The sequence below is a fragment of the Malaclemys terrapin genome, chromosome 2, assembly GCF_027887155.1.
Source record: "Malaclemys terrapin pileata isolate rMalTer1 chromosome 2, rMalTer1.hap1, whole genome shotgun sequence".
NCBI classification, from domain to species: Eukaryota; Metazoa; Chordata; order Testudines; family Emydidae; genus Malaclemys; species Malaclemys terrapin.
Genome location: NC_071506.1, coordinates 202,119,998 through 202,134,187, shown reverse-complemented (window position 1 = coordinate 202,134,187; position 14,190 = coordinate 202,119,998). Strand labels below are relative to the sequence as shown.

General features: G+C 42.1%; 1 protein-coding gene across 1 annotated transcript in view; it reads left to right on the top strand.

Annotated features, from left to right (window-relative positions):
* STAC (SH3 and cysteine rich domain) overlaps window positions 1–14,190 on the top strand; it is a 109,046-nt gene that overhangs the window by 74,573 nt on the left and 20,283 nt on the right. The window contains exons 5-7 of the mRNA XM_054018638.1: window positions 3,391–3,506; window positions 8,965–9,046; window positions 12,838–12,902. Coding sequence (XP_053874613.1) covers window positions 3,391–3,506; window positions 8,965–9,046; window positions 12,838–12,902 — 263 coding nt within the window. The remainder of the gene's footprint in view (window positions 1–3,390; window positions 3,507–8,964; window positions 9,047–12,837; window positions 12,903–14,190) is intronic.

The window sequence follows — 14,190 nt, the reverse complement described above, 5'->3', positions numbered from 1 at the left end:
AACACTGACCAGGATCTTGAATGAATTATGCTTCCATTCTCTCTGGTTCACCTTCCTTTCTGTTCTCTTTTTATTGTTACTGATTTAGTTATTATTTCTTCAGATACTTGGGCCAGATTTTGCCATCTGTTACACCCTATTCTGAAAATGAAAATTTTGAACCAAAAAAATATTCAATTTTGAAAAACTTCCTCCATGTGATTAAGTTGACCATTCAAAACTGACAATGCAAAAACTGAAAACCAAGAAAATAACTAACATGAAAGAATATGTCTGAGAACAGCCAATGGGCTAATATTTTTGCCTGTAGTTTCCATCAAATATTTTTTTTAATTAAATGGCTGGGTGTAAATTTCCATTTAAAAAAAAAAAGACCCTTTTAATATGAGAATTGTTTCTGTTCAAAATATTCTGAGCAGCTCGTCTGTAAAAACAAGGTTTGTCTTGCTTTCTGTGACATTAAAGATCCCAGTATCTTTCACCGCCCCGCTATGTAGGTTAGGTGGTTACCACCCTTTCCCCCGGAGGAGGCTGCATTTCTGTTGTGCTATGTGTTATATAGAACCTGAATCTGGTCTCAATCACACTGCTGTAAATTTATAGTCTTCGACTGACTTACCTTGATTTACACCAGTGTAAGTGAGAGCGTACATTCAGAGATTCCAAAGCCAGAAGGAACAACTGTGATCAACTAGACTGACCTCCTGTGTAACACAAGCTGCAGAACTTGCCCCATATAATTCCTCTTTGAACTAAACCATACATTTTAGAAAAACATCCAGTCTCGATTTTAAAATTTCTAATGATAGAAGATCAGGTCCACAGTTCTTGAATGCGCTTTGGGATGAAGAGTGCTAGTCAAATGTAAGGCCCTGATCCTACATTGAGAACTGTGTGGACAGACCTTATTGACTTAACTGGGGCTCAGCTTTGGGACAAGGGTCCTCTCCTGTGGTTCTCAATGTAGGATTGGAGTCCCATATTCATTAGCTTGCATCATATTCTCTTTACTCGACTGAAACTTTTGCTGTTTTGAGATAAAGGAGAAGTGCTCAGTTCTTATAAACGATAGCTATGTAGGGCTGACGGGACCTCAAGAGGTGATATAGTTCATTCCCCTGCTCTGAAGTGGGACCTAGACCATCCTTGACAGGTGTTTGTCCAACCTATTCTCAAAAACCTCCAATGATAGGGATTCCACAACCTCCCATGGTAACCTGTTTCAATGCTTACAGTTAGATAGTTTTTCCTATATCTAACTTACACCTCCCTAGTTGCAGATTAATCCCATTACTTCTTGTCCTACCTTCACTGGACATGGAGAACAATTGATCACAGACCTCTTAATAACAACCCTTAACATATTTGAAGACTGTTATCAGGTCCCCCTCTGTTTTATTTTCTCAAAACTAAACATGCCCAATTTTTTAACCTTTCTTCATAGGTCAGGTTTTCTAAACGTTTTATCATTTTTGTTGCTCTCCTCTGAATTCTCTCCAAGTTTTCCACATCTTTCTTAAAGTTTTGTGCCCAGAATTGGACACAGTACTCCAGCTGAGAACTCACCAGTGCTCAGTAGAGTCTCCTACATACAACACTCCTCTTAATACAGCCAAGAATTATATTTGCCTTTTTCTCGTGCATCACGTTGTTGGCTCATATTCCATTTGTGATCCACTATAACCCCGAGATCCTTTATTCCAGTTATTTCCAATTTTGTAGTTGTGCATTTGCTTTTTCCTTCCTAAGTGTAGTACTTGGCATTTGTATTTATTGAATTTCATCTTGTTGATTTCAGATCAGTTCTCCAATTTATCAAGGTCCTTTTGATTTATCATTCTGTCCTCCAAAGTACTTGCAATCCCTCCCAGCTTGATGTCATCTGCAAATTTTATAAGCATAGTTGCCACCCCATTGCCCATTAATGAAAATACTAAATAATACCAGACCCAGGACTGACCTCTATGAGATCCCACTAGATACACCCTCTTAGTTTGACAGCGAACCTCTGATAATGACTCCTTCAGCATGGTATTTCAACAAGTTGAGCACCCACCTTATAGTAAATTCATCTAGACTGCATTTCCCCAGTTTGCTTATGAGAATGTCATATGGCACTGGCCTTACTAAAATTAAGTGATATCATGTCTACTGCTTTTCCCTTATCCACTAGGCCAGTAACCCTGTCAGGGAAGGAAATTTGGTTGATTTTGCATGATTTATTCCTGACAAATTCATGTTAGCTATTACTTATCATCCTATTATCCTCTAGGTACTTACCAACTGATTATTTAATCATTGTTCTAGTACCTTTCCAAGTATTGAAGTTAGGCTGACTGGTCTATAATTCACCAGCTCCTCTTCATTCCCCATTTAAAGTAATTAGCATGTTTTCCCTTCTCCAGTCATCTGGAACCAGTTCATTCTCCATGAGTTTGTGAAGATAATTGGTAATGGTTCCGAGATTGCTTCAGCTAGGTCCTTAAATACCCACAAAGAAACAAAGTAGAGCTCAGCTCTTATGAGAAGATCCAGTTCCCTTCGTGAACTGCTAATGACTTTTGTCCTTTTACATATATTTTAAATATCTTCCATTCAAAACAAAGGCCACAATTTGCTGGATGTTGAGATAAGGCCCATCTCTCTCTTGCAAAGGAAGTAAGAGCCAGTCATAGAGTGTGTGGGTGGGAGGGATCAAGATAGCAGAGAAAAGGAGTCTATGAGCAAGATCGATGGCCTAAGGGTATGTCTTATATATATGCACAGCAATAGATGATGCAATTGCAGCACACATCGGCATACTCAAGCAGGCTTGCTAAAAATAGCAGGGAAGCTGCATCGGTACAGGCAGTGGCACATATGGTGACCAGATATCCTGATTTTATAGGGCCAGTCCCAATTTTGGCGTCTTTTTCTTATATATGCTCCTATTACCTCCCACCCCGTCCCAATTTTTCACATTTGCTGTCTGGTCTAACTAGTGACACAGGCTAGCTACCCAAATACAGTCTCACCTGGGACCCCAGGTACGAATTCGAGCAGCTAGCCCATGCCACCATGCCTACACTGTTACTTATAGCAAGCTGGCTCAATCAAAGCTAATATGGATATGCCTACACGTGCCATCCCAATTGCAGCATAGACTTATCCTACGTGGGAGAAGGGAGAGGCTGTGGGACAGTGGGAATGGGTGTAGATCATGTAGTTTCTCACAGATGAGGTGATTTTAGTTGCAATGGGAGACAATTCGGGGGGGGGGTCAGTCAATAGGAAGGGGAGCAAAGAATGAGTGGAATGGCGGGATGGGCAGTTAAGTCTCTAAGTGAAGGAGACATAATGGTGGGTACTACCTTTCACGTGTTTATCTCTGTTTTGCCTCTTCTGTTGCAGCCTGTGGCAACAAAGTCGACCCTGTGTATGAAACCCTCCGCTTTGGAACCTCCTTAGCGCAGAAGACCAAGAGGGGCAGCTCTGGGAGTGGATCTGATTCACCCAAACGGAACTCTGTAATTCTCGTATTTTATCTTCCCTTTTCCTTTTGCAGGATCACAGCACATCCATGCACAATAATTGTCAGTTTCCATCAGAAAGCCCACATTTCAGGCTATTAAAAAAATACATTCCAGACTAGAACAGGGCCTATAAACTCTTTTTTGTAAACTCAATTTTTAAAAATCTTGTAAATAACCTTAAAAAGAAGGAAAAATAGATGTTGAACAGGTGAGCGTTCCTGTTTCACTTTGATCTGAAAATGCTGAAATTTCAACAAACCACATAGGCCAGAATCATTTGGGAGGGAGAGGAGGGGAAGTAAAAACAGAAAATAAACAAAAATGTTTAAATTTGAAAAGTGACTTGCACGGGCACAGCACCGACTTTAAAAGACGCATTGGTATCTTGCAATTAGCTGTGACTAGCCAGCAGTGCATAGTCACACTGTTCTAGGGGCAGGACTGGTACTGAATTCTGCCTCTACCCACTCTTTGCCCATGTGCACAGGAGAGGGAGTAGCAGCCCAGTGGCACTGGGATCCATGATCTGAGTAGGCCATGCAGGTCATTAAGGTAGCACCTTACATCCCCTCATTTCCATTCCTCGGCATGTTGGCCAGTCCATGACTGAAGCGGCAGACGGCTGTTTTTTCAGGGGTGCTGAATGCCCACCACTCTAACTGAATTCAGTGGAAATTGCAGGTGATTGGCATCTCTGAAAATCAGGACCTAGATAGTAGTAGTAGTCTAGGAATAGTTGGCTGCAGGGCTTAAATTCTGCATTAGCCCCAGAGGGAGGCGCTTGGGCTCAGGGCTTTCTCCCTGTGGGGAGGTGCCAGGGCTCCCACAGGTTTGAAAATATTCACTGGAGCCAGGGGCGGCTCTATGTATTTTGTCACCCCAAGCACGGCAGTCAGGAGGCTTTTGGCGGCATGCCTGCAGGAGGTCCGGCCGGTAACGTGGATTCAGCGGCATGCCTGCAGGAGGTCCGCCGGTCCTGCGGCTTCGGCCTACCTACCGCCGAATTGCCGCCGAAGCCGCGGGACCAGCGGACCTCCCGCAGGCATGCCACCGAAGGCTCCCTGACTGCCACACCCGCTTGGTGTGCTGGTGCCTAGAGCCGCCCCTGACTGGAGCTCTGCTCCGGAGGGCTCCAGATGAATTTAAGCCCTGGCTGATCACATGGTGCTAGGTTGGGTCCTTATTTCATTAAAGATGGCTGGAAACAATACATTATGTGGGTGGGCGGAGTGATCCTCCATCATGAATGAGAAGGAAGGTGGTCAACAGACAATCTCTCTAAGCCTAAAGTGTTGTCTGCACTTGAAAAAGGGAACTCCCTCCTTAGAGTGAAGCCATCACTGTAAGAAAGCACTCATAGGATTTAGGCCCCTATTCAGCGCAGCACTTAAACACGTGTTTAATTTTAAACTGGTGCTTCAATACATCCCTGTTCAGCACAGCACTTAAACCATTATTTCACTGGGACATTAACAGGTGCTTAATTGCTGTGTTGAATCAGGGCCTTAAATGGTACAGATGGCCTTTTAAACAGATGTTAATTTAACTCAGAAAGGCAAACACAGAGAAATTCAAACCAGAGACTTACAATTCCTAAGTGAAAGCTGCACAGGAGTTAGTAAAGGACATGTCCTTCATCCAGTGTTTTCTCTTTTAAAAGAAACTTAATAATTTTCCACCTTTTTTTAAATCCAAAACCAGTTTAACACCTTTCACGGTTTGTGATTACAGCTCTTTCTTTCTCTTATTTAATTTATACTGGAACAGGAGTTCTACAAATGTAATTATTACCTGCTAAATCAATAAAGCATTATGTTAAATTATGAATGATTACTCAGGCGTAGAAAACACAAATGCATTGTCGGCTTGCCCTGGACTTTTGATCATAACAAGATGGGGAGTGGGTGTAAAGTATAGAATGCCAGTTTGTCATGAACTAGTCTCCCAGAGAGTCAGATTGTGACTAAACGTAGCACATGTCTGTGCTTAGATAATATAGAAAAGCATAAGATGGAGAGACAGATATGGGAAATCCTAACTTCTCACAGTTAAATCCTGACTCAGCAATGGTTGAGCAGTTACAGAAATACAGAAACTAAACTTCTTCACTGTTGGTCCTTCCATCCCACGTCCCTTTCATCCCACATCCCTGAGCCATTGTTTCATTACAATCACAGTGGAGGTTGTGAATGATGTACCTGGTTTGCCCAGTGTGCCAGCTGTGTTTATGCTGCAGTGAAGCGGGTAATAGATGCAAAGTAGGAAGGAATACACCCTTTATGACCTTATTGAGACCAATGTCACAATACCATCTAGAATCTGCATGTCCCTCTATGTGATTTTTAGCCTGGTGTCTTGAATGACCATAAATGGAAGGTAGGCATATGCTCCAAACTGAGCACCTGCCACGTCACTGCTTCCCTCAAAATGTAACCCTCTAGCCCATATTTATATGGGGAAATTGTTTGAGGTAATGTAAACATGACACCAGTTTTCCTTCAGGGTTTGATGGAGCAATTCTTTCCAAGTGACGCTTTGTATTTCAAAATGAGAATATTTGTCCTATAGGGCCTGATCCAAAGCTCATTGAAGTCAGTGGAAAGACTCACACTAACTTCAGCAGGCTCGGGATCAGGCCCATACTGCAGGGGTTGTTATGGCACTGACACAATATTCAGCAAAACATTTTGTTATAGCAGGATATCCGCACACTTCGACTGTGTTGTACCTGAGGTATGGAGCCAGAGGCTTTTTACTTTTTAATCATTACAGTGATGCAGGAGTCTGGTGTTGAAGGAGCCAAAATGAGGCGTTATATTTGCTGGAGGTTAAGTTTTGAAGCTAGTTGGTGGGAAACCCAGGGACCTGGCCTTTGCAAACTGTTGAAAAATAACTGTGATCTGGGGTTTCTTTCAACTATTTTCCACCTAGGAGCTAGGAAGTCCATGTTCAGCCTGTGACATTCCCCATAGTTTGCCTTGCTTTACACAGTATTATTATCACTTAACATTTATATTGTGATAGACCCTAAAGGCCTCAACCAGGTTGGGACCCCATTGTGCAAAGCACAGTACAAATATATAATAAATGGCAGCTCCTGCCCAGAATTGCTTGCAGTCTAAAAGACAAGCCATAAGAGGTGGATGGGACAAATAGGAGGGCAGAGTGGTGGCGGGGGAGACAAGATGACAAAATGATTTTGAGTCCCGCCAGCTTCTTGTTAACTCCCATGGCCCCTCAATATCCTTGAGGAAGGGGGAAGTTGGGAAAATAGGAGCACTGATATTTGCCCTTGGGCAAAATCTGAAAATATACTGGATTTGACATATCCAGAGCTGTAGGTAGCAGAAGTAAGCAGTTTTATCCTTAGTTACAACTTAGAAAACTGAACACCAAAAAAGCAAAGGCCTGACTTTTCAAATATGGATGCCCAACTTTTACTATAAATTTCTGCTAAAGGAAATTAAAAAAACATCTTTAAAAAAGACTATGATCCTAAAAATTATTTGTCAAATCCTCGTCCTATGAGGAAATATTGCTCATGACACTACTAACTTTTAAAAACCAAGAAATGTATTTAAAGTCCAGTCTTGCACTACTTGGGCAATCCCCCCCCTGTCTTCATGCATAACTCCCACTGGTTTTGGAGTGGGGAGGAGTTATTTGTTATGGGCCAATGTTGACACAAGAACAAATGGATATAAACTGACCCTCAACAAGTTTAGACTTGAAATTAGTTGAAGGTTTCTAACCATCAGAGGAATGAAGTTCTGGAACAGCCTCCCTAGGAGAGCAGTGGAGGCAAAAAAACATAGTAGTCTTCACGACTGAGCTTGATAAGTTTATGGAGGGGGGTGGCATGATGAGACAGCCTACAATGGCATGTGGCCCATCTGCGACTGCTAGGAGCAAGGAGCCCCAGCGGCTGGAGACAGGAGACTAGATAGGGAGGGCTCTGAGTCACTACAGAGAATTCTTTACCAGGTGTCTGGCTGGTGGGTCTTGCCCATATGCTCAGGGTCTAACTGATCGTCATATTTGGGGTCAGGAAGAATTTTTCCCCAGGTCAGATTGGCAAAGACTCTGCGTGCTTGTTGCCTTCCTCTGTAGTATGGGGCATAGGTCACTTGCTGGTTTGAACTAAAGTAAATGGTGGATTCTCTTTAACTTGAAGTCTTTAAATCATTATTTGAGATCTTCAGTAACTCAGCCAGAGGTTATGGTTCTACTACAGGAGGAGGTAAGTGAGATTCTGTGGCCTGCAATGTGTAGGTCATACTAGATAATCACAGTGGTACCTTCTGGCCTTAAAGTCTATGAGCCTATGAGTAAGCAGAAAACAAGATTTAGAAAATTGTTAAAGAAAGCCACATCACTGATGGTGACCTTTAAACATAGCTGGAGTAAATTTTTTGTCTTTTCTTCGCGATGCAAGTGTGGGCCTGCAAAGCAGTTGGTTTACTTGTGTTTACAGTATAATTACACCGTAACATGAAGAAATTAAATGGTAGGATGAAATCCTCAAAAGCACTTTAAAAATATGTTAACAAGAAATAAACAAATCTTAGGAATATATAAAAGGAAATAGGTTTTCAGACTAGAAAATGCGTCAGAAACTCCTGAGTTTATAGGGATGTTTTAAAAAGTAGAGCAGGGTGTGAACTCAGAATCTGAGGGTTCAGAGGGTCAGATTCTGATAACTTTATCTGGAGCAGCTCCTTACTCCAATGTAACTACTCATGGAGAAAGGTGCTACTCAACACAAGTAACTCTGGCCCTTAGACTGTATACTTTTGAGGCCTGGAACTGTGTTGTCCTCTATGTTTGTACAGCACCTAGTACCATGGGGGCACTAATCCTGATTGGAGCCTCTAAGCACTACTGCAGTACAACTAATGCATAAAATAAATATTACAAAGGTATTTAGCTTTCAATTTTTTAATTATACCAGCAAAGAAATTAGGTGCCGTGATTATGTGACTGATTTCAGTAGGTCTTTCACACTCCTGAGCTTGCTTCCATAGCAAATTGGAGAAATTAAGGTCACACTTCATATTAAGGATGTGTTTCTAAAATTTTAATAAATTATCTCTCTTTTAATGAATTGTTATAGAGTGTTATGAAGTGTAACTGCAAATAAACATTTACAAGCACCAAAAAACAGCTGCTCTGTACAGATACCAACCATTCTTTATTAACTCCTAACCCCCCAACTTCATCTGCTGCCCAAAAACCTGTTGTACACTAGAACTGGCATTCATTTGGCTTTCCTGCTGCTTCCCATTAAGAATTTGAACTGCCCCATTGGATCAGCAAATCTCTTCATGTTGACTCCCTCCACACTCAAAACACCAAGCTGCTGCTTTCACTTAATGCTCTTGTGTGATTTTATTTCACCTCATTATCCACTTTCTTCCTTATTCAGTACCATTCATCCTCTCTTTCCTCATAGACTTCAGACCTGGCAGAAGTTCCTGAGGAAGCTGATGGTTCAGGAAGCATGTTTGATATAAACAGGAAACGCAGCAACAGTGGTGAGTTCTGGACCATCTAGTATTTTCAGATGCACAAAAAATATTCTTCTAAATCAGTGGTGTAATTATTCCACTACCTTGGCCCACACAAGTGGAATCCATGAGGGATGAATTTGGCCCAATGTTGACTTTTCTGATGTCCTCAAGGGAGTTTATTGAGTTGGGGGAGAGTTTTGGCCAAGGGGTTGGGAACAGGAGTCTGGGAAGGTCTCTTGACCAGTGTTGCATATTTACTTGGCTCCTAATGGTCTATGGGGACTGATTTTCCATACCCACTATGACCAGATTTAGGTGACAGTGGACAGGCACTCAGCACATCTGGGTTCAGTCCCTGCCTCTGGCACAGACTTCCTGTGTGTTTGTGAGACCTTAGGCTGGTCATTTAATGTCAGTGCGCCTCAATTCCCTACCTGTAAAATGGGGGTGATAATACTTCCTCTCCTCCCACCCTTTTGTCTGTTTTGTCTACTTAGACTATCAGGGCAGAGACAGTCTGTTACATGTGTTCCATACCAAGCCCAGAACAATGGGTGTTGGTCTCAGTTGTGGCCTTTTGGTGCTACTGTAGTACAAATCATAAATAACACTAATAGTCCAAACCTTTTGTCCTCTTTTGGCATCTGAATGTAATGTTCTTGTACTGTTGTAATTGTTATGAGGTTACTCCATCACTGGCAGCCCAGTGATCAAGACTTTTGTGAGTGCAGTGAGGGAGCCTTAGCCAGGAGCTTGGAACACTGAGTAGTGAAATTGCAGTGTCCATTGGGCTCCAGTTCAATCCTGGCAGTAGAAGGATTGTGTGTAGAAAGAACTTTGGGGCACTCAATAAACCTCTAAGCTAGGAGTGGAGTTGTTGTTGCACCGAGGCTCACCAATACCACCAAACTTCAGGCAGGGGCATACAGGCCGGATCTGAGGCAAACACGAGCCATAGTGAAGGGACCTCCCTTCTTTGAACCCCAACATCCACCTCCTCCACAGTGCAGATCCCCATTGGTCTTGGCATACGGCTAGTAATTTTTATAGTGGTCAGGTGTTAACTGTAGTTGTCTTTTCCCACCCCCACCCCCCATTTTACCTCCTTCCCAGACTCCTCCCTGCTCCTCATTCATAGATTCATAGACTCTAAGACTGGAAGGGACCTCGATTCTGACCCTTTCATTTCACATCTCCGTTTTCAGTCCTTTTCCTCCCTCTCAGCATGTGGCCCACCCATCAGTGGCACTGACTAATGGATGGGCTGCATGCTGAGTGGGGATTTTCAACCTCACTTGAGCACTTGGAACTGTAACTCAACCTGGCCAGTGGTAAAGCATCTGCTCAACCCAAGTTTCATTTTTCCCCTGAGGTTTTCAGATCGTTTTTTTTTTCCATCACTTACCTCCTCTTTTTTTTTTTTTTTTGAGCCTGTAAGAAACTTTTCTATGGGATCTGCATGACTTAGAGGCATCAAGAAACTTGCTCAAAGAGCTCAGTTTAAAGAACTCAGCATGTGCCAAACCTCCAAATAACTTCCTCAGCACATTAATGATTCCTTTGATCGGCATTGGCTTTCTTTTTCGATCCATCCTTCAGAGGCCTAGTGTATAAATTATGCAGCAATTGCTCCAAATATTTCCTCTTGGTAGATTTTAATAAACTGCCTGTGTTGTTTGTACTAATGATGGAAATGCTAAGACCCTTTTCATGCTGTCAGAGTTCCCACATGGTTTTCCTGCCGCTGCAAGGGCAAACAGATGGATTTCTGGTTTGTGTAGAGATGAACCTCATACTTGCTATGACCTTTACTTTTACATGTCTCCCAGTAATATTCAGAGAGCATGAGCTAAACAGAGATTAAAAGTTTAATGAACTCATTTAAAAATATTCTGGGGCGTTATTCACCATTGCATTGCTCCAGCTTTACACGGGCTAACTCTGGTGATTCTAAATGGTGTTACTACACCATAAAGCTAGAGTAACACAGCAATGAATCAGGCCCCTGGTGTTTTATTTTTCCCAGAGAAACCTGACTTCCTCAAGGAATGTTTTAGAAAAATGCAGATTTGTGTCTGTTTATGCAATAGGGAAACAGCAAGAGGAACACAGTATGGAGAAGTCTAGGAGGCACAACAAACACAGGCTGGTTTATACATGTCTATAGGATTGAGATAATTTCAAGGGGAAATTAATTCTCTACAGTGCTGAAGCACAGACAATATCAAATGTGCTTAGTTTACAAATAAAAAGATGACTTTTCCAACTGTCAACTCTGTAAACTCACCCTGGTCTCCACCAGTCAATTGGGCTCATTACTTTGCATGCATTGTTACCAGTAATAAAAGTTCTGCAGGTCAAATTATTCTGTAAAAGACATCTGTTCAGTCCCATTGTCACCAGTGAGTTTGCGTAGATATAACTGATTCAGGTATAGGAAACAATCTCCATGTAGGAACACACTTAGTATTCAGTTCTGTCAACGCACCAGGAATAGAACCCAGCTCACGCACTCAGTTGATTCTGCATTGCTAACCAGAGTAAAAAATTATTTTTGTCAATGGAGAAATCAGAAATTACCCTGAATACACAGAGGTAGCCAATCTGATGAACAAGAAGGTTACATTTAGATAATCTACTTTTCAGGTCAGAAATGCACTCTAAAATTTTGTAAAGCCTTTTCACATTATGAATGGTGTAAGTCTAGCTAGATATTACCTCACTCATCTTTTCTGTTATTGGACCAGCTTCTGTTGGTGGCAGAGACAAGTTTTTGAACTTACACAGAGCTCTTCCCCAGAACTGAAGAGCTCTGCGTGAGCTCGAAAGCTTGTCTCTCTCACCAACAGAAGTTGGCCCAATAACAGATATTAGCTTACTGAGCTTGTCTCGCTACACCACTGGGGAAGCAGAGAGAGATTCAGCAGGAGTGCACTGGCTTCTTGGCTTTTATTATTCTGAAAGTATGAAACTAAATCACAGAGAAGGGAGACAACAATACACAGAACAACCACTAATAACTGGCTCAGACTGCTTTTGGAGACTTCTGACTTACTTCTTATTTTTCTAACAACAAATGTAAGCCAATGCTGGGACTAAACTTTTCTAAAAGTGACTTAGGCTCAGAAGAGTTGATGGCTTCCATCTACTAAAATCATGGCTGGGCTTTGTCCAAAAGTAGGGGACACTATTCTCTACAAATTAGGAAACTGTTCTTAGAGAATGAAGAAGGAACATAGTGTAATAAAGCAACTGATGTTAGCAGGGAAGGCACCTGAAGCAATGGTGTATAAATCAGCTAATGAAACAATTACAGTAGATCAAGCTAAATTCTGATTCCCTTATTAACCCTGAGGGACCTTACTTCTTGAGTAGACCCATTGATTTCAGTTGAGTTACCCACAAAGTGAGGTGTTACTCAGTGTGAGTAAGGCTGCCAGAATCTCATTGCCTGGGAGTCAAGAGACCTGGGCTCTATTCCCAACTCCGCCACTGACCTGCTGCATGACCTTGTGAATTTCTCCTGTTTCCCTTCCCACCTTTTGTTTTATGTGTTCTGGTTGTTAATTCTTCAAACAGGGACTGTCTTGTGCTACTTGTTTGTACAGTGCTTAGCACAATGGGGTGCCAGACTTGGTTGGGGCCTATAAGTGCTACTGCAATACAAATGCCTGATTAACAAAAGAAGAACATTACTGAGAGCAGTAGGGAACAGTTAGAAAGGGAGGATTAGGAGAGAGAGATATAAGGTGGGCCTCGGGAGGTGAATGGCCTTCAGCTGTCCCTAAAATGTCATGTGTTGTGTTTTATTTCAGTGTTTACCTACTCAGAAAATGGAACAGAAGACTTTGGAGAAGAATCAAAAAGAATAAACTCCCTGGTATGGGCAAAGATTTAGTGAGCGTATAGTGAAAATGTTAATTGATTTAAGAGGTTTGTTTTTACAGAAACACACGTGGGTGAGTATTATAAATTGGCCTGGTGAACACAAACATTATGACAGGTGAGCCAGAGTGATGTGAATGGAGCAGTCTTACAGCTGTGACAGCATAAAAATGACACTGCACAATCCAGAGTCTGACATAATTTGAAAAGGATCTTGGTCTTTTTGCAGTTTCTTTTGGTCAAATTGTCCCTGGCCCTTGCGGGAGGGCATATATGGAGAGAGGGGATGCAAGGAGTAGTCTCCCTCATTGAGCACACTGTGCAAATGTTCCTGAGGTGGGAGAGTGCCCAATCCTTCCTTGAGCTCTGGCTTTCATGGTTATGCACCACCCGCCTCAGCACTGTGGATGACCAGCACAGGCTAGCTCTTTGTAATTTATACCCGTCATATAAAAAAGGTGACTTTAACAGAGGGCTAGATGTTGGCGGGGAAGGGGTGTGGGGAGGAGACATGGAAAATTACAGTAGGGCCATAGGAGCAATAACAAGGAAACGAGAGGAGGAATCTGCCTAATGTTTTAGATGTCTATTCACAACTGCAAGTAGTATGGGGAATAAACAGAAAGAACTGAAAGTATTAGTCTGTAAACTAGATTATGGCTTAAGGAAGGACAGGCAGGATAAAAAGGAAGGAAGTGTTGCATTCTACATCAAGAATATATACACCTGTTCTAAAGTCTAGGAGGAGGTAAGAGGCAGGCCAGTTGAAAGTGTCTGGGTAGAGATCAAAAGGGTAAAAAAATGGGGGTGACATCATGGGGTCTATTATAGACCACCAAATCAGGACAAGGAGGTGAATGAAGCATTTCAAGAACAAATAACAGAAATATCCAAAACAAAAGACCTGTTAGTGATGGGGGGACTTTACCCAGACATCTGTTAGAAAAGTAAGATGGCAAAACACAAATTTTCCAATAAGTGCTTGGACTGTATTGAGGACAACTTTTTGTTTCAAAAAAATGGAGGAAGGAACCAGGAGGACAGCCATTTTAGATTTGATTCTGACCAACAGGGAGGAATTGGTATTGAATCTGAAGCAGGAAGGCAATTTGGGTGAAAGTGACCATGAAATTATAGATTTCATGATTCTAAGGAAAGGAAGGAGTGGGAGCAGCAGAATAGGGGCAATGGGCTTCAAAAAAGCAGATGTTAACAGGCTCAGAGAATTGATAGATTCTCTTCCCATAGGACCTTATCTAAGGGGAAAAGGAGTGAAGGAGGGC